The sequence below is a fragment of the Lampris incognitus genome, unplaced genomic scaffold (assembly GCF_029633865.1).
Source record: "Lampris incognitus isolate fLamInc1 unplaced genomic scaffold, fLamInc1.hap2 scaffold_238, whole genome shotgun sequence".
In the NCBI taxonomy this organism is placed as follows: domain Eukaryota; kingdom Metazoa; phylum Chordata; class Actinopteri; order Lampriformes; family Lampridae; genus Lampris; species Lampris incognitus.
In genome coordinates this window covers 57,750-75,848 of record NW_026611196.1, presented here as the reverse complement: position 1 = coordinate 75,848, position 18,099 = coordinate 57,750, and the positions used below count along the sequence as shown (strand labels likewise).

Below are 18,099 nucleotides of genomic sequence, written 5' to 3'. Positions count from 1 at the left end.
AGCAGCAGAGAGAGAGAGATGGGATGGAAGAAGGACAGAGCAGTAGCAGAGAGAGAGATGGGTTGGAAGAAGGACAGAGCAGCAGCAGAGAGAGAGATGGGATGGAAGAAGGACAGAGCAGCAGCAGAGAGAGAGAGATGGGATGGAAGAAGGACAGAGCAGCAGCAGCAGAGAGAGAGAGATGGGTTGGAAGAAGGACAGAGCAGCAGCAGAGAGAGAGATGGGATGGAAGAAGGACAGAGCAGTAGCAGAGAGAGAGAGAGATGGGTTGGAAGAAGGACAGAGCAGCAGCAGAGAGAGAGATGGGATGGAAGAAGGACAGACCAGCAGCAGAGAGAGAGATGGGATGGAAGAAGGACAGAGCAGCAGCAGAGAGAGAGATGGGTTGGAAGAAGGACAGAGCAGCAGCAGAGAGAGAGATGGGATGGAAGAAGGACAGAGCAGCAGCAGAGAGAGAGATGGGATGGAAGAAGGACAGACCAGCAGCAGCAGAGAGAGAGATGGGATGGAAGAAGGACAGAGCAGCAGCAGAGAGAGAGAGATGGGATGGAAGAAGGACAGAGCAGCAGCAGCAGAGAGAGAGATGGGATGGAAGAAGGACAGAGCAGCAGCAGAGAGAGAGAGATGGGATGGAAGAAGGACAGAGCAGCAGCAGAGAGAGAGAGATGGGATGGAAGAAGGACAGAGCAGCAGCAGAGAGAGAGAGATGGGATGGAAGAAGGACAGAGCAGCAGCAGAGAGAGAGATGGGATGGAAGAAGGACAGAGCAGCAGCAGAGAGAGAGATGGGATGGAAGAAGGACAGAGCAGCAGCAGAGAGAGAGATGGGATGGAAGAAGGACAGAGCAGCAGCAGAGAGAGAGAGATGGGATGGAAGAAGGACAGAGCAGCAGCAGAGAGAGAGATGGGATGGAAGAAGGACAGACCAGCAGCAGAGAGAGAGATGGGATGGAAGAAGGACAGAGCAGCAGCAGAGAGAGAGATGGGTTGGAAGAAGGACAGAGCAGCAGCAGAGAGAGAGATGGGATGGAAGAAGGACAGAGCAGCAGCAGAGAGAGAGAGAGAGATGGAATGGAAGAAGGACAGAGCAGCAGCAGAGAGAGAGAGATGGGATGGAAGAAGGACAGAGCAGCAGCAGAGAGAGAGATGGGATGGAAGAAGGACAGAGCAGCAGCAGAGAGAGAGAGATGGGATGGAAGAAGGACAGAGCAGCAGCAGCAGAGAGAGAGATGGGATGGAAGAAGGACAGAGCAGCAGCAGAGAGAGATGGGATGGAAGAAGGACAGAGCAGCAGCAGAGAGAGAGAGATGGGATGGAAGAAGGACAGAGCAGCAGCAGAGAGAGAGATGGGATGGAAGAAGGACAGAGCAGCAGCAGAGAGAGAGAGATGGGATGGAAGAAGGACAGAGCAGCAGCAGAGAGAGAGATGGGATGGAAGAAGGACAGAGCAGCAGCAGAGAGAGAGATGGGATGGAAGAAGGACAGAGCAGCAGCAGAGAGAGAGATGGGATGGAAGAAGGACAGAGCAGCAGCAGAGAGAGAGAGATGGGATGGAAGAAGGACAGAGCAGCAGCAGAGAGAGAGATGGGATGGAAGAAGGACAGACCAGCAGCAGAGAGAGAGATGGGATGGAAGAAGGACAGAGCAGCAGCAGAGAGAGAGATGGGTTGGAAGAAGGACAGAGCAGCAGAGAGAGAGATGGGATGGAAGAAGGACAGAGCAGCAGCAGAGAGAGAGATGGGTTGGAAGAAGGACAGAGCAGCAGCAGAGAGAGAGATGGGATGAAAGAAGGACAGAGCAGCAGAGAGAGAGATGGGTTGGAAGAAGGACAGAGCAAGAGAGAGAGAGATGGGATGGAAGAAGGACAGAGCAGCAGCAGCAGAGAGAGAGATGGGATGGAAGAAGGACAGAGCAGCAGCAGCAGAGAGAGAGAGATGGGATGGAAGAAGGACAGAGCAGCAGCAGCAGAGAGAGATGGGATGGAAGAAGGACAGAGCAGCAGCAGAGAGAGAGATGGGATGGAAGAAGGACAGAGCAGCAGCAGAGAGAGAGATGGGATGGAAGAAGGACAGACCAGCAGCAGAGAGAGAGATGGGATGGAAGAAGGACAGAGCAGCAGCAGAGAGAGAGATGGGTTGGAAGAAGGACAGAGCAGCAGCAGAGAGAGAGATGGGATGGAAGAAGGACAGAGCAGCAGCAGAGAGAGAGAGAGAGATGGAATGGAAGAAGGACAGAGCAGCAGCAGAGAGAGAGAGATGGGATGGAAGAAGGACAGAGCAGCAGCAGAGAGAGAGATGGGATGGAAGAAGGACAGAGCAGCAGCAGAGAGAGAGAGATGGGATGGAAGAAGGACAGAGCAGCAGCAGAGAGAGAGATGGGATGGAGGAAGGACAGAGCAGCAGCAGCAGCAGAGAGAGAGATGGGATGAAAGAAGGACAGAGCAGCAGCAGAGAGAGAGATGGGATGGAAGAAGGACAGAGCAGCAGCAGAGAGAGAGATGGGATGGAAGAAGGACAGAGCAGCAGCAGAGAGAGAGAGATGGGATGGAAGAAGGACAGAGCAGCAGCAGAGAGAGAGATGGGATGGAAGAAGGACAGACCAGCAGCAGAGAGAGAGATGGGATGGAAGAAGGGCAGAGCAGCAGCAGAGAGAGAGATGGGTTGGAAGAAGGACAGAGCAGCAGAGAGAGAGATGGGATGGAAGAAGGACAGAGCAGCAGCAGAGAGAGAGATGGGTTGGAAGAAGGACAGAGCAGCAGCAGAGAGAGAGATGGGATGAAAGAAGGACAGAGCAGCAGAGAGAGAGATGGGTTGGAAGAAGGACAGAGCAAGAGAGAGAGAGATGGGATGGAAGAAGGACAGAGCAGCAGCAGCAGAGAGAGAGATGGGATGGAAGAAGGACAGAGCAGCAGCAGCAGAGAGAGAGAGATGGGATGGAAGAAGGACAGAGCAGCAGCAGCAGAGAGAGATGGGATGGAAGAAGGACAGAGCAGCAGCAGAGAGAGAGAGATGGGATGGAAGAAGGACAGAGCAGCAGCAGCAGAGAGAGATGGGATGGAAGAAGGACAGAGCAGCAGCAGCAGAGAGAGAGATGGGATGGAAGAAGGACAGAGCAGCAGCAGAGAGAGAGAGATGGGTTGGAAGAAGGACACCAGCAGCAGAGAGAGATGGGGTGGAAGAAGGACAGAGCAGCAGAGAGAGAGATGGGTTGGAAGAAGGACAGAGCAAGAGAGAGAGAGATGGGATGGAAGAAGGACAGAGCAGCAGCAGCAGAGAGAGAGATGGGATGGAAGAAGGACAGAGCAGCAGCAGAGAGAGAGAGATGGGTTGGAAGAAGGACACCAGCAGCAGAGAGAGATGGGATGAAAGAAGGACAGAGCAGCAGAGAGAGAGATGGGTTGGAAGAAGGACAGAGCAAGAGAGAGAGAGATGGGATGGAAGAAGGACAGAGCAGCAGCAGCAGAGAGAGAGATGGGATGGAAGAAGGACAGAGCAGCAGCAGCAGAGAGAGATGGGATGGAAGAAGGACAGAGCAGCAGCAGCAGAGAGAGATGGGATGGAAGAAGGACAGAGCAGCAGCAGAGAGAGAGAGATGGGATGGAAGAAGGACAGAGCAGCAGCAGCAGAGAGAGATGGGATGGAAGAAGGACAGAGCAGCAGCAGCAGAGAGAGAGATGGGATGGAAGAAGGACAGAGCAGCAGCAGAGAGAGAGAGATGGGTTGGAAGAAGGACACCAGCAGCAGAGAGAGAGATGGGATGGAAGAAGGACAGAGCAGCAGCAGCAGAGAGAGAGAGATGGGATGGAAGAAGGACAGACCAGCAGCAGAGAGAGAGAGATGGGATGGAAGAAGGACAGAGCAGCAGCAGAGAGAGAGAGATGGGATGGAAGAAGGACAGACCAGCAGCAGAGAGAGAGAGATGGGTTGGAAGAAGGACAGAGCAGCAGAGAGAGAGAGATGGGATGGAAGAAGGACAGAGCAGCAGCAGAGAGAGAGAGATGGGATGGAAGAAGGACAGAGCAGCAGCAGCAGCAGAGAGAGAGATGGGATGGAAGAAGGACAGAGCAGCAGCAGAGAGAGAGAGATGGGATTGAAGAAGGACAGAGCAGCAGCAGAGAGAGAGATGGGATGGAAGAAGGACAGAGCAGCAGCAGAGAGAGAGAGAGATGGGATGGAAGAAGGGCAGAGCAGCAGCAGAGAGAGAGAGATGGGATGGAAGAAGGACAGAGCAGCAGCAGAGAGAGAGATGGGATGGAAGAAGGACAGAGCAGCAGCAGAGAGAGAGATGGGATGGAAGAAGGACAGAGCAGCAGCAGCAGAGAGAGAGATGGGTTGGAAGAAGGACAGAGCAGCAGCAGAGAGAGAGAGAGATGGGATGGAAGAAGGACAGAGCAGCAGCAGAGAGAGAGAGATGGGATGGAAGAAGGACAGAGCAGCAGCAGAGAGAGAGATGGGATGGAAGAAGGACAGAGCAGCAGCAGCAGAGAGAGAGATGGGATGGAAGAAGGACAGAGCAGCAGCAGAGAGAGAGAGAGATGGGATGGAAGAAGGACAGAGCAGCAGCAGAGAGAGAGAGAGATGGGATGGAAGAAGGACAGAGCAGCAGCAGAGAGAGAGAGAGATGGGATGGAAGAAGGACAGAGCAGCAGCAGAGAGAGAGAGAGATGGGATGGAAGAAGGACAGAGCAGCAGCAGAGAGAGAGAGATGGGATGGAAGAAGGACAGAGCAGCAGCAGCAGCAGCAGAGAGAGATGGGATGGAAGAAGGACAGAGCAGCAGCAGAGAGAGAGAGATGGGATGGAAGAAGGACAGAGCAGCAGAGAGAGAGAGAGATGGGATGGAAGAAGGACAGAGCAGCAGCAGAGAGAGAGATGGGATGGAAGAAGGACAGAGCAGCAGCAGAGAGAGAGAGAGATGGGATGGAAGAAGGACAGAGCAGCAGCAGAGAGAGAGGTGGGATGGAAGAAGGACAGAGCAGCAGCAGAGAGAGAGAGATGGGTTGGAAGAAGGACAGAGCAGCAGCAGAGAGAGAGAGATGGGGTGGAAGAAGGACAGAGCAGCAGCAGAGAGAGAGAGATGGGATGGAAGAAGGACAGAGCAGCAGCAGAGAGAGAGATGGGATGGAAGAAGGACAGAGCAGCAGCAGAGAGAGAGATGGGATGGAAGAAGGACAGAGCAGCAGAGAGAGAGAGATGGGATGGAAGAAGGACAGAGCAGCAGCAGAGACAGAGATGGGTTGGAAGAAGGACAGAGCAGCAGCAGAGAGAGAGAGATGGGATGGAAGAAGGACAGAGCTGCAGCAGAGAGAGAGATGGGATGGAAGAAGGACAGAGCAGCAGCAGAGAGAGAGATGGGATGGAAGAAGGACAGAGCAGCAGCAGAGACAGAGATGGGTTGGAAGAAGGACAGAGCAGCAGCAGAGAGAGAGATGGGATGGAAGAAGGACAGAGCAGCAGCAGAGAGAGATGGGTTGGAAGAAGGACAGAGCAGCAGCAGAGAGAGATGGGTTGGAAGAAGGACAGAGCAGCAGCAGAGAGAGATGGGATGGAAGAAGGACAGAGCAGCAGCAGAGAGAGATGGGATGGAAGAAGGACAGAGCAGCAGCAGAGAGAGAGATGGGATGGAAGAAGGACAGAGCAGCAGCAGAGAGAGAGATGGGATGGAAGAAGGACAGAGCAGCAGCAGAGAGAGAGATGGGATGGAAGAAGGACAGAGCAGCAGCAGAGAGAGAGAGATGGGGTGGAAGAAGGACAGAGCAGCAGCAGAGAGAGATGGGATGGAAGAAGGACAGAGCAGCAGCAGAGAGAGAGATGGGATGGAAGAAGGACAGAGCAGCAGCAGAGAGAGAGATGGGATGGAAGAAGGACAGAGCAGCAGCAGAGAGAGAGAGATGGGGTGGAAGAAGGACAGAGCAGCAGCAGAGAGAGATGGGATGGAAGAAGGACAGAGCAGCAGCAGAGAGAGAGATGGGATGGAAGAAGGACAGACCAGCAGCAGAGAGAGAGATGGGATGGAAGAAGGACAGAGCAGCAGCAGAGAGAGAGAGATGGGATGGAAGAAGGACAGAGCAGCAGCAGAGAGAGAGAGATGGGATGGAAGAAGGACAGAGCAGCAGCAGAGACAGAGATGGGTTGGAAGAAGGACAGAGCAGCAGCAGAGAGAGAGATGGGATGGAAGAAGGACAGAGCAGCAGCAGAGAGAGATGGGTTGGAAGAAGGACAGAGCAGCAGCAGAGAGAGATGGGTTGGAAGAAGGACAGAGCAGCAGCAGAGAGAGATGGGATGGAAGAAGGACAGAGCAGCAGCAGAGAGAGATGGGATGGAAGAAGGACAGAGCAGCAGCAGAGAGAGAGATGGGATGGAAGAAGGACAGAGCAGCAGCAGAGAGAGAGATGGGATGGAAGAAGGACAGAGCAGCAGCAGAGAGAGAGATGGGATGGAAGAAGGACAGAGCAGCAGCAGAGAGAGAGAGATGGGGTGGAAGAAGGACAGAGCAGCAGCAGAGAGAGATGGGATGGAAGAAGGACAGAGCAGCAGCAGAGAGAGAGATGGGATGGAAGAAGGACAGAGCAGCAGCAGAGAGAGAGATGGGATGGAAGAAGGACAGAGCAGCAGCAGAGAGAGAGAGATGGGGTGGAAGAAGGACAGAGCAGCAGCAGAGAGAGATGGGATGGAAGAAGGACAGAGCAGCAGCAGAGAGAGAGATGGGATGGAAGAAGGACAGACCAGCAGCAGAGAGAGAGATGGGATGGAAGAAGGACAGAGCAGCAGCAGAGAGAGAGAGATGGGATGGAAGAAGGACAGAGCAGCAGCAGCAGAGAGAGAGATGGGTTGGAAGAAGGACAGAGCAGCAGCAGAGAGAGAGATGGGATGGAAGAAGGACAGAGCAGCAGCAGCAGAGAGAGAGATGGGATGGAAGAAGGACAGAGCAGCAGCAGAGAGAGAGATGGGATGGAAGAAGGACAGAGCAGCAGCAGAGAGAGAGATGGGATGGAAGAAGGACAGACCAGCAGCAGCAGAGAGAGAGATGGGATGGAAGAAGGACAGAGCAGCAGCAGAGAGAGAGAGATGGGATGGAAGAAGGACAGAGCAGCAGCAGAGAGAGAGAGATGGGATGGAAGAAGGACAGAGCAGTAGCAGAGAGAGAGATGGGTTGGAAGAAGGACAGAGCAGCAGCAGAGAGAGAGATGGGATGGAAGAAGGACAGAGCAGCAGCAGAGAGAGAGAGATGGGATGGAAGAAGGACAGAGCAGTAGCAGAGAGAGAGAGAGATGGGTTGGAAGAAGGACAGAGCAGCAGCAGAGAGAGAGATGGGATGGAAGAAGGACAGACCAGCAGCAGAGAGAGAGATGGGATGGAAGAAGGACAGAGCAGCAGCAGAGAGAGAGATGGGTTGGAAGAAGGACAGAGCAGCAGCAGAGAGAGAGATGGGATGGAAGAAGGACAGAGCAGCAGCAGAGAGAGAGATGGGTTGGAAGAAGGACAGAGCAGCAGCAGAGAGAGAGAGATGGGATGGAAGAAGGACAGACCAGCAGCAGCAGAGAGAGAGATGGGATGGAAGAAGGACAGAGCAGCAGCAGAGAGAGAGAGATGGGATGGAAGAAGGACAGAGCAGCAGCAGCAGAGAGAGAGATGGGATGGAAGAAGGACAGAGCAGCAGCAGAGAGAGAGAGATGGGATGGAAGAAGGACAGAGCAGCAGCAGAGAGAGAGAGATGGGATGGAAGAAGGACAGAGCAGCAGCAGAGAGAGAGAGATGGGATGGAAGAAGGACAGAGCAGCAGCAGAGAGAGAGATGGGATGGAAGAAGGACAGAGCAGCAGCAGAGAGAGAGATGGGATGGAAGAAGGACAGAGCAGCAGCAGAGAGAGAGATGGGATGGAAGAAGGACAGAGCAGCAGCAGAGAGAGAGAGATGGGATGGAAGAAGGACAGAGCAGCAGCAGAGAGAGAGATGGGATGGAAGAAGGACAGACCAGCAGCAGAGAGAGAGATGGGATGGAAGAAGGACAGAGCAGCAGCAGAGAGAGAGATGGGTTGGAAGAAGGACAGAGCAGCAGCAGAGAGAGAGATGGGATGGAAGAAGGACAGAGCAGCAGCAGAGAGAGAGAGAGAGATGGAATGGAAGAAGGACAGAGCAGCAGCAGAGAGAGAGAGATGGGATGGAAGAAGGACAGAGCAGCAGCAGAGAGAGAGATGGGATGGAAGAAGGACAGAGCAGCAGCAGAGAGAGAGAGATGGGATGGAAGAAGGACAGAGCAGCAGCAGAGAGAGATGGGATGGAAGAAGGACAGAGCAGCAGCAGAGAGAGAGAGATGGGATGGAAGAAGGACAGAGCAGCAGCAGAGAGAGAGATGGGATGGAAGAAGGACAGAGCAGCAGCAGAGAGAGAGAGATGGGATGGAAGAAGGACAGAGCAGCAGCAGAGAGAGAGATGGGATGGAAGAAGGACAGAGCAGCAGCAGAGAGAGAGATGGGATGGAAGAAGGACAGAGCAGCAGCAGAGAGAGAGATGGGATGGAAGAAGGACAGAGCAGCAGCAGAGAGAGAGAGATGGGATGGAAGAAGGACAGAGCAGCAGCAGAGAGAGAGATGGGATGGAAGAAGGACAGAGCAGCAGCAGCAGAGAGAGAGATGGGTTGGAAGAAGGACAGAGCAGCAGAGAGAGAGATGGGATGGAAGAAGGACAGAGCAGCAGCAGAGAGAGAGATGGGTTGGAAGAAGGACAGAGCAGCAGCAGAGAGAGAGATGGGATGAAAGAAGGACAGAGCAGCAGAGAGAGAGATGGGTTGGAAGAAGGACAGAGCAAGAGAGAGAGAGATGGGATGGAAGAAGGACAGAGCAGCAGCAGCAGAGAGAGAGATGGGATGGAAGAAGGACAGAGCAGCAGCAGCAGAGAGAGAGAGATGGGATGGAAGAAGGACAGAGCAGCAGCAGCAGAGAGAGATGGGATGGAAGAAGGACAGAGCAGCAGCAGAGAGAGAGATGGGATGGAAGAAGGACAGAGCAGCAGCAGAGAGAGAGATGGGATGGAAGAAGGACAGACCAGCAGCAGAGAGAGAGATGGGATGGAAGAAGGACAGAGCAGCAGCAGAGAGAGAGATGGGTTGGAAGAAGGACAGAGCAGCAGCAGAGAGAGAGATGGGATGGAAGAAGGACAGAGCAGCAGCAGAGAGAGAGAGAGAGATGGAATGGAAGAAGGACAGAGCAGCAGCAGAGAGAGAGAGATGGGATGGAAGAAGGACAGAGCAGCAGCAGAGAGAGAGATGGGATGGAAGAAGGACAGAGCAGCAGCAGAGAGAGAGAGATGGGATGGAAGAAGGACAGAGCAGCAGCAGAGAGAGAGATGGGATGGAGGAAGGACAGAGCAGCAGCAGCAGCAGAGAGAGAGATGGGATGAAAGAAGGACAGAGCAGCAGCAGAGAGAGAGATGGGATGGAAGAAGGACAGAGCAGCAGCAGAGAGAGAGATGGGATGGAAGAAGGACAGAGCAGCAGCAGAGAGAGAGAGATGGGATGGAAGAAGGACAGAGCAGCAGCAGAGAGAGAGATGGGATGGAAGAAGGACAGACCAGCAGCAGAGAGAGAGATGGGATGGAAGAAGGGCAGAGCAGCAGCAGAGAGAGAGATGGGTTGGAAGAAGGACAGAGCAGCAGAGAGAGAGATGGGATGGAAGAAGGACAGAGCAGCAGCAGAGAGAGAGATGGGTTGGAAGAAGGACAGAGCAGCAGCAGAGAGAGAGATGGGATGAAAGAAGGACAGAGCAGCAGAGAGAGAGATGGGTTGGAAGAAGGACAGAGCAAGAGAGAGAGAGATGGGATGGAAGAAGGACAGAGCAGCAGCAGCAGAGAGAGAGATGGGATGGAAGAAGGACAGAGCAGCAGCAGCAGAGAGAGAGAGATGGGATGGAAGAAGGACAGAGCAGCAGCAGCAGAGAGAGATGGGATGGAAGAAGGACAGAGCAGCAGCAGAGAGAGAGAGATGGGATGGAAGAAGGACAGAGCAGCAGCAGCAGAGAGAGATGGGATGGAAGAAGGACAGAGCAGCAGCAGCAGAGAGAGAGATGGGATGGAAGAAGGACAGAGCAGCAGCAGAGAGAGAGAGATGGGTTGGAAGAAGGACACCAGCAGCAGAGAGAGATGGGGTGGAAGAAGGACAGAGCAGCAGAGAGAGAGATGGGTTGGAAGAAGGACAGAGCAAGAGAGAGAGAGATGGGATGGAAGAAGGACAGAGCAGCAGCAGCAGAGAGAGAGATGGGATGGAAGAAGGACAGAGCAGCAGCAGAGAGAGAGAGATGGGTTGGAAGAAGGACACCAGCAGCAGAGAGAGATGGGATGAAAGAAGGACAGAGCAGCAGAGAGAGAGATGGGTTGGAAGAAGGACAGAGCAAGAGAGAGAGAGATGGGATGGAAGAAGGACAGAGCAGCAGCAGCAGAGAGAGAGATGGGATGGAAGAAGGACAGAGCAGCAGCAGCAGAGAGAGATGGGATGGAAGAAGGACAGAGCAGCAGCAGCAGAGAGAGATGGGATGGAAGAAGGACAGAGCAGCAGCAGAGAGAGAGAGATGGGATGGAAGAAGGACAGAGCAGCAGCAGCAGAGAGAGAGATGGGATGGAAGAAGGACAGAGCAGCAGCAGAGAGAGAGAGATGGGTTGGAAGAAGGACACCAGCAGCAGAGAGAGAGATGGGATGGAAGAAGGACAGAGCAGCAGCAGCAGAGAGAGAGAGATGGGATGGAAGAAGGACAGACCAGCAGCAGAGAGAGAGAGATGGGATGGAAGAAGGACAGAGCAGCAGCAGAGAGAGAGAGATGGGATGGAAGAAGGACAGACCAGCAGCAGAGAGAGAGAGATGGGTTGGAAGAAGGACAGAGCAGCAGAGAGAGAGAGATGGGATGGAAGAAGGACAGAGCAGCAGCAGAGAGAGAGAGATGGGATGGAAGAAGGACAGAGCAGCAGCAGCAGCAGAGAGAGAGATGGGATGGAAGAAGGACAGAGCAGCAGCAGAGAGAGAGAGATGGGATTGAAGAAGGACAGAGCAGCAGCAGAGAGAGAGATGGGATGGAAGAAGGACAGAGCAGCAGCAGAGAGAGAGAGAGATGGGATGGAAGAAGGGCAGAGCAGCAGCAGAGAGAGAGAGATGGGATGGAAGAAGGACAGAGCAGCAGCAGAGAGAGAGATGGGATGGAAGAAGGACAGAGCAGCAGCAGAGAGAGAGATGGGATGGAAGAAGGACAGAGCAGCAGCAGCAGAGAGAGAGATGGGTTGGAAGAAGGACAGAGCAGCAGCAGAGAGAGAGAGAGATGGGATGGAAGAAGGACAGAGCAGCAGCAGAGAGAGAGAGATGGGATGGAAGAAGGACAGAGCAGCAGCAGAGAGAGAGATGGGATGGAAGAAGGACAGAGCAGCAGCAGAGAGAGAGAGAGATGGGATGGAAGAAGGACAGAGCAGCAGCAGCAGTAGAGAGAGAGATGGGATGGAAGAAGGACAGAGCAGCAGCAGCAGAGAGAGAGAGACAGTTTGTCTGTCTCTCTCTGCATCTGCTGTTGGATGGTTACCTGCCGCCATTCCTTCCCAGTGAGCTCGTGTCCTCCTAATGTGATGTTGACCTGAGTAGATCTTTTCAGGGAAACTCACTTTTCTCCCGCTGCTGTCCACAGGAAGGTCAGGGTTCAGGGGAACAGGAGATATTAAATAAAGATCTCTCTGCTCCTCCCCAGACCAGTATAAACCTGCAGTGTCCCACAGAGATCTGAACAGCAGGAACATCCTGGTTCGTAGCGACTTATCTTGCGTCCTGAGCGACTTCGGTCTCTCCATGAGACTGACAGGAAACCGTCTGCTGCGACCGGGAGATGAGGACAACGCTGCAATATCTGAGGTGCCAGAGAACCTGACATGTCCACGTCACTTCTGAGTCACATTCAGCTCTGGAAACCAGATCTGAAGTTTAGAAGCAGTGCTGGCCAGGGAGCTGGTTATCCTGGTTTAGTATTTATTTACCCAAATGCAAACTGACTGGACCTGAACCGTCACACTGATGAACCTGTAGTTGTAACCTGTCTGTCTCTCTGTCTGTCTGTCTCTCTGTCTGTCTCTGTCTGTGTGTGTGTGTGTCTCTGTGTTTGTGTGTGTAGGTGGGGACAATCCGGTATATGGCCCCGGAGGTCCTGGAAGGTGCAGTAAATCTGAGGGACTGTGAATCTGCCCTGAAGCAGGTGGACATGTACGCTCTGGGCCTGGTTTACTGGGAAACCTTCATGAGATGTACAGACCTCTTCCCTGGTGAGACTCGCCGGCCAACAGACCTTCTTCTCTTTTAAAGCTACTTTACGTTGTACACTTTCAAATGACACGTGTTTTCTGCATTTAACCCATCCTGGTGTATCAGAGCAGTGGTGCAGCGCCAGAGGACCAACTCCTCTTCTTCCTCCTGTTGTCTTGAATGAAGCGAACACTGATAGAACATAGCACAAGCAGACTTTTAGCATGGTCTAACACATTCTATAACACGTTGTATAGCACACTGTATAACACATTATGTAGCACGACCAAATGTCAGCTATCCTAGATAAGGTCATACTACCTGACATAACCATAGTGTGTTATAAACAAGGCTCAGCGTTTTCAGTTTTTATTTTTCAAAGCCATCCAGCATGCCGAATTTCGCAACAAGAGGACACTGTTACATAACCTCACACGAACAGGAACAACTTTTGGATCCGCGGAAACATAAAATCCGGGTGAAAATCAGTTTAAAAATCTGGGTGTTTTTCGGTGAAAATCGGTAAAAACGGAAAACACTGAGCCTTGGTTATAAAGCAGCATGTAGCTTAACATGACATTACATAAAACACGGCATCGTGTAGCAAAACATTCAGCACATCATCAGATCATATCATCAGACCACATCATCAGATCATATCATCAGCTCACATCATCAGATGACATCATCAGATCACATCATCTGATCACATCATCACATCATATCATCAGCTCACATCATCAGATGACATCATCAGCTCACATCATCAGATGACATCATCAGATCACATCATCTGATGACATCATCAGACCACATCATCAGATCATATCATCAGACCACATCATCAGATCATATGATCAGCTCACATCATCAGATCACATCACCAGATCACATCATCTGATGACATCATCAGACCACATCATCACATCATATCATCAGCTCACATCATCAGCTCACATAACCAGATCACATCATCAGATCACATCACCAGGTCACATCACCAGATCACATCACCAGATCACATCATCAGATCATATCATCAGACCACATCATCAGATCATATCATCAGCTCACATCATCAGATGACATCATCAGATCACATCATCTGATCACATCATCACATCATATCATCAGCTCACATCATCAGATGACATCATCAGCTCACATCATCAGATGACATCATCAGATGACATCATCAGATGACATCATCTGATGACATCATCAGACCACATCATCACATCATATCATCAGCTCACATCATCAGCTCACATAACCAGATCACATCATCAGATCACATCACCAGGTCACATCACCAGATCACATCACCAGATCACATCATCAGATCATATCATCAGATCACATCACCAGATCACATCACCAGATCACATCATCAGATCACATCATCAGATCATATCATCAGATCACATCACCAGATCACATCATCAGATCATATCATCAGATCACATCACCAGATCACATCACCAGACACATCACCAGATCACATCATCGGATCACACCACCAGATCACATCATCAGATCACATCATCAGATCATATCATCAGACCACATCATCACATCATATCATCAGCTCACATCATCTGATGACCTCACCAGACACATCACCAGACACATCACCAGATCACATAATCAGATCACATCACCAGATCACATCATCAGACCACATCACCAGAACACATCATCAGATCACATCACCAGATCACATCATCAGATCACATCACCAGATCACATCACCAGATCACATCATCAGATCACATCATCAGATCACGTCACCAGATCACATCACCAGATCACATCATCAGATCACATCACCAGATCACATCATCAGATCATATCATCAACTCACATCATCAGATGACATCACCAGACACATCACCAGATCACATAATCAGATCACATCACCAGATTACATAGTCAGATCACATCACCAGATCACATCATCAGACCACATCATCAGATCACATCACCAGAACACATCATCAGATCACATCACCAGATCACATCATCAGATCACGTCACCAGATCACATCATCAGATCATGTCATCAGCTCATATCATCAGATGACATCATCAGACCACATCACCAGATCACCACCAGATCACATCATCAGATCACATCATCACACCACAGCATCAGACCACATCACCAGAAATCATGTCACCAGATCACATCCCAGGATCACAGCATCAGATCACAGCCCATAATGCATTGCAGCATACAGCACCATGTGGACCATTGTATAACAATCAATAGCATTGCGTCATCTAAAATAGAGTGTGCATATGGTTTGGTGTGTTTGTGTGTGTGTCACCAGGGGAGTCAGTACCAGAGTACCAGATGGCGTTCCAGGCAGAGGCAGGGAACCACCCCAGTTTTGAGGACATGCAGGTTCTGGTGTCCAGAGAGAAACAGAGACCAAAGTTCCCTGAGGCCTGGAAGGAGAACAGCCTGGTCAGACCCCGTCCATCACACTGAACGGCACCTTCCCAAAGCATCTACACACAGGATATAATGTCACAGCTCATTCATACACATATACGTGTGTGTTTTCACTCTTCCTGTACGATTCTCCGGAGTGACCTCTAACCCGACAGGACACCAGGCTGTCAGCGGTCACCCCGCAGGACGCCAGGCTGCGTCCTCAGCATCATTCCCCACAGAGCAGGAGCTACTTGTTAGAAAATGTTGGCTCAGCTAGCTAGCAGATACCATGCCCCCCAAAGAATCTACCCTATCTCTTCACTGGCTTCATACAGTTAAACTGCCAGACGCGGGTCTGAAGAAAATACAGTTCATGAAGGCATACTGAAGTTTAGCGGGAGATGTGAAGAGGGTCTGACAGAATCCACTACACACCAGTGAAGACCAGGCAGCTCTGGACTCCACACCAGCATGGTTTTATGTTACAAGCTGATCCGACGTGTGTGTGTGTGTGTGTGTGTGGTGTGTGTGTAGGCGGTGCGGTCTCTTAAAGAGACCATGGAGGACTGCTGGGACCAGGATGCAGAGGCCAGGTTGACGGCTCAGTGTGCAGAGGAGAGACTGTCTGACCTGCTGCTGGTCTGGGACAGAAACAAGTCTGTCAGCCCTACAGTCAACCCAACTACTGCCACAGCTATCCACAACCAGAGGTACACACACACACACACACACACACACACACAGAAAATCTGATTGCTTGTTGAGCGGCTAAATAAAATGTTGCCTGCACTACTGGAGTGTGTTCAATAGGGGGCGCTCCAGAGCACTGACACTCACACATTTCAGGGTTTACTGTCTCAGTGAGGACATTTTCTGAAACTTTACACAGATCATTAATTAGGACCAAAGGAGCGTATCCTGGCATTGTCTTTGTGAGGACCGGGCAACATGTCCTCCCAACTAAAAATGGCCTCACAACATTGGTGTTCTGTCAAGGGTCAAGAGATCGTCCTTACAACTATAGAAAGACAACCCCCCCCCCAACACACACACTCACACTCACACACACTCACACACACAGAACAACCAACTCTGGTTATTTTCCATCTTTGTTTTAAGCCAGCTGGTTGTCATCAGGGGCAGCACGGTAGCGCAGTGGTTAGCGCAGTTCAAGCCCCGGGGTAGTCCAACCTTGGGGGTCGTCCGGGGTCGTCCTCTGTGTGGACTTTGCATGTTCTCCCTGTGTCTGTGTGGGTTTCCTCCGGGTGCTCCGGTTTCCTCCCACAGTCCAAAGACATGTAGGTCAGGTTACTCGAAGACATGTAGGTCAGGTGACTCGAAGACATGTAGGTCAGGTGACTCGAAGACATGTAGGTCAGGTGACTCAAAGACATGTAGGTCAGGTGAATCAAAGACATGTAGGTCAGGTGAATCAAAGACATGTAGGTCAGGTGAATCAAAGACATGCAGGTCAGGTGACTCAAAGGCATGTAGGTCAGGTGACTCAAAGACATGTAGGTCAGGTGAATCAAAGACATGTAGGTCAGGTGAATCAAAGACATGTAGGTCAGGTGAATCAAAGACATGTAGGTGAGGTGACTCGAAGACATGTAGGTCAGGTGACTCGAAGACATGTAGGTCAGGTGAATCAAAGACATGTAGGTCAGGTGAATCAAAGACATGTAGGTGAGGTGACTCGAAGACATGTAGGTCAGGTGACTCGAAGACATGTAGGTCAGGTGAATCAAAGACATGTAGGCCAGGTGACTCAAAGACATGTAGGTCAGGTGACTCAAAGACATGAAGGTCAGGAGGATCAAAGACATGTAGGTCAGGTGACTCAAAGACATGTAGGTCAGGTGACTCAAAGACATGTAGGTCAGGTGAATCAAAGACATGTAGGTCAGGTGAATCAAAGACATGTAGGTCAGGTGACTCGAAGACATGTAGGTCAGGTGACTCGAAGACATGTAGGTCAGGTGAATCAAAGACATGTAGGCCAGGTGACTCAAAGACATGTAGGTCAGGTGAATCAAAGACATGTAGGTCAGGTTACTCAAAGACATGTAGGTCAGGTGACTGAAAGACATGTAGGTCAGGTGAATTAAAGACATGTAGGTCAGGTTACTCAAAGACATGTAGGTCAGGTGACTGAAAGACATGTAGGTCAGCTGAATCGGCCATACTAAATTGTCCCTAGGTGTGTGTGTGTGGGCGCTGTAATGGCCTGGCGGCCGGTCCAGGGTGTCTCCCTGGACAGGCCGCCCAGTGACAGCTGGGATAGGCTCCAGCGTGCCGCCGCCTTGAGAGCAGGATGAGTGGTTCAGATAATGGATGATGGATGGATGTCAGCAGCAGCCAATACAAACTGTAAGATGTAGATATTAAATATAAGTCACAGTGTGTTTGTGTAGCTGGTGTGGTACATAAAGTCCCAGTGTGTGCGTGTTTGTGTAGCTGGTTCACAGTGTGTTTGTGTAGCTGGTGTGGTCCAGAGAACACTGGACATGTCAGACTAGAACACCAACCGGTCTGGAGGGTGTCCGTAGAAGGATGAAGTGGTGATCCTGTCTGTCCCTCATCAGGAATCTGTCTAACAGTCGACGGGCTCCGAAGGTTGGCCCCGCCTACCCCGACTACTCCTCATCCTCTTATATTGAGGACCACCAGCTGGGCGGAGTCAAGAACCTCCCAGAAGATGGTCACCCCGCGATAGTGGCCATGATGAGCAATGGAGTGGGAGGGGCGGTGGTTCCAGAGAAGAACCGGAATTCCATCAACTATGAGCGACAGCAAGCTCAGGTAAGGGTGGGTGTGTGCGTGTGTGTGTGGGTGTGTAGGTGGGTGTGTATGTGTGTGGGTGTGGGTGTGGGTGTGTGTGGGTGATATATCGCTCTTTGTGCCGTCCTACAAGGTGCCTGACTTCACAGCACAACTCCACAACATGACTCTGACTATTGGCAGCCATCACTTCCATGTAAACTATAATAGCTACTCATCCGTCACAATGTTTTGTTTGTTTTTGTTGTTCGCTGGTCTATCACTTCCTGCCGTCCGTCATGGCGCAGTCTCCCTCGTCACATCATAATTATGACATGTCTGCAAAGGGTAAATATTATATAATAATATATAAAAGTACTTTATATAATATTATAATAGTACTTTATATAATATAATAATATTACAATAGTAGTGCAAATAATGTAATGATATTATAATAGTAGTTTATATAATATTACAACAGCACTTTAAATAATATAATAATCTTATAATAGTATTTTATATATTATAATAATAATATTACAATAGTACTTTATATGATATAATAATATAATAGTACTTTATATAATATAATAATAATAATAATAGTGTATTACTACTACTAATACTTTCAGCTGCTC

General features: G+C 50.8%; 1 protein-coding gene across 1 annotated transcript in view; it reads left to right on the top strand.

The window, feature by feature from the left end:
- LOC130133147 (bone morphogenetic protein receptor type-2-like) overlaps positions 1-18,099 on the top strand; it is a gene marked incomplete at its 5' end in the record, with an annotated part of 37,324 nt that overhangs the window by 3,277 nt on the left and 15,948 nt on the right. Inside the window, 5 exons of the mRNA XM_056301937.1 lie at positions 11,714-11,874; positions 12,131-12,278; positions 14,592-14,728; positions 15,233-15,408; positions 17,284-17,500. Of these exons, the coding sequence (XP_056157912.1) occupies positions 11,714-11,874; positions 12,131-12,278; positions 14,592-14,728; positions 15,233-15,408; positions 17,284-17,500 (839 nt within the window). The remainder of the gene's footprint in view (positions 1-11,713; positions 11,875-12,130; positions 12,279-14,591; positions 14,729-15,232; positions 15,409-17,283; positions 17,501-18,099) is intronic.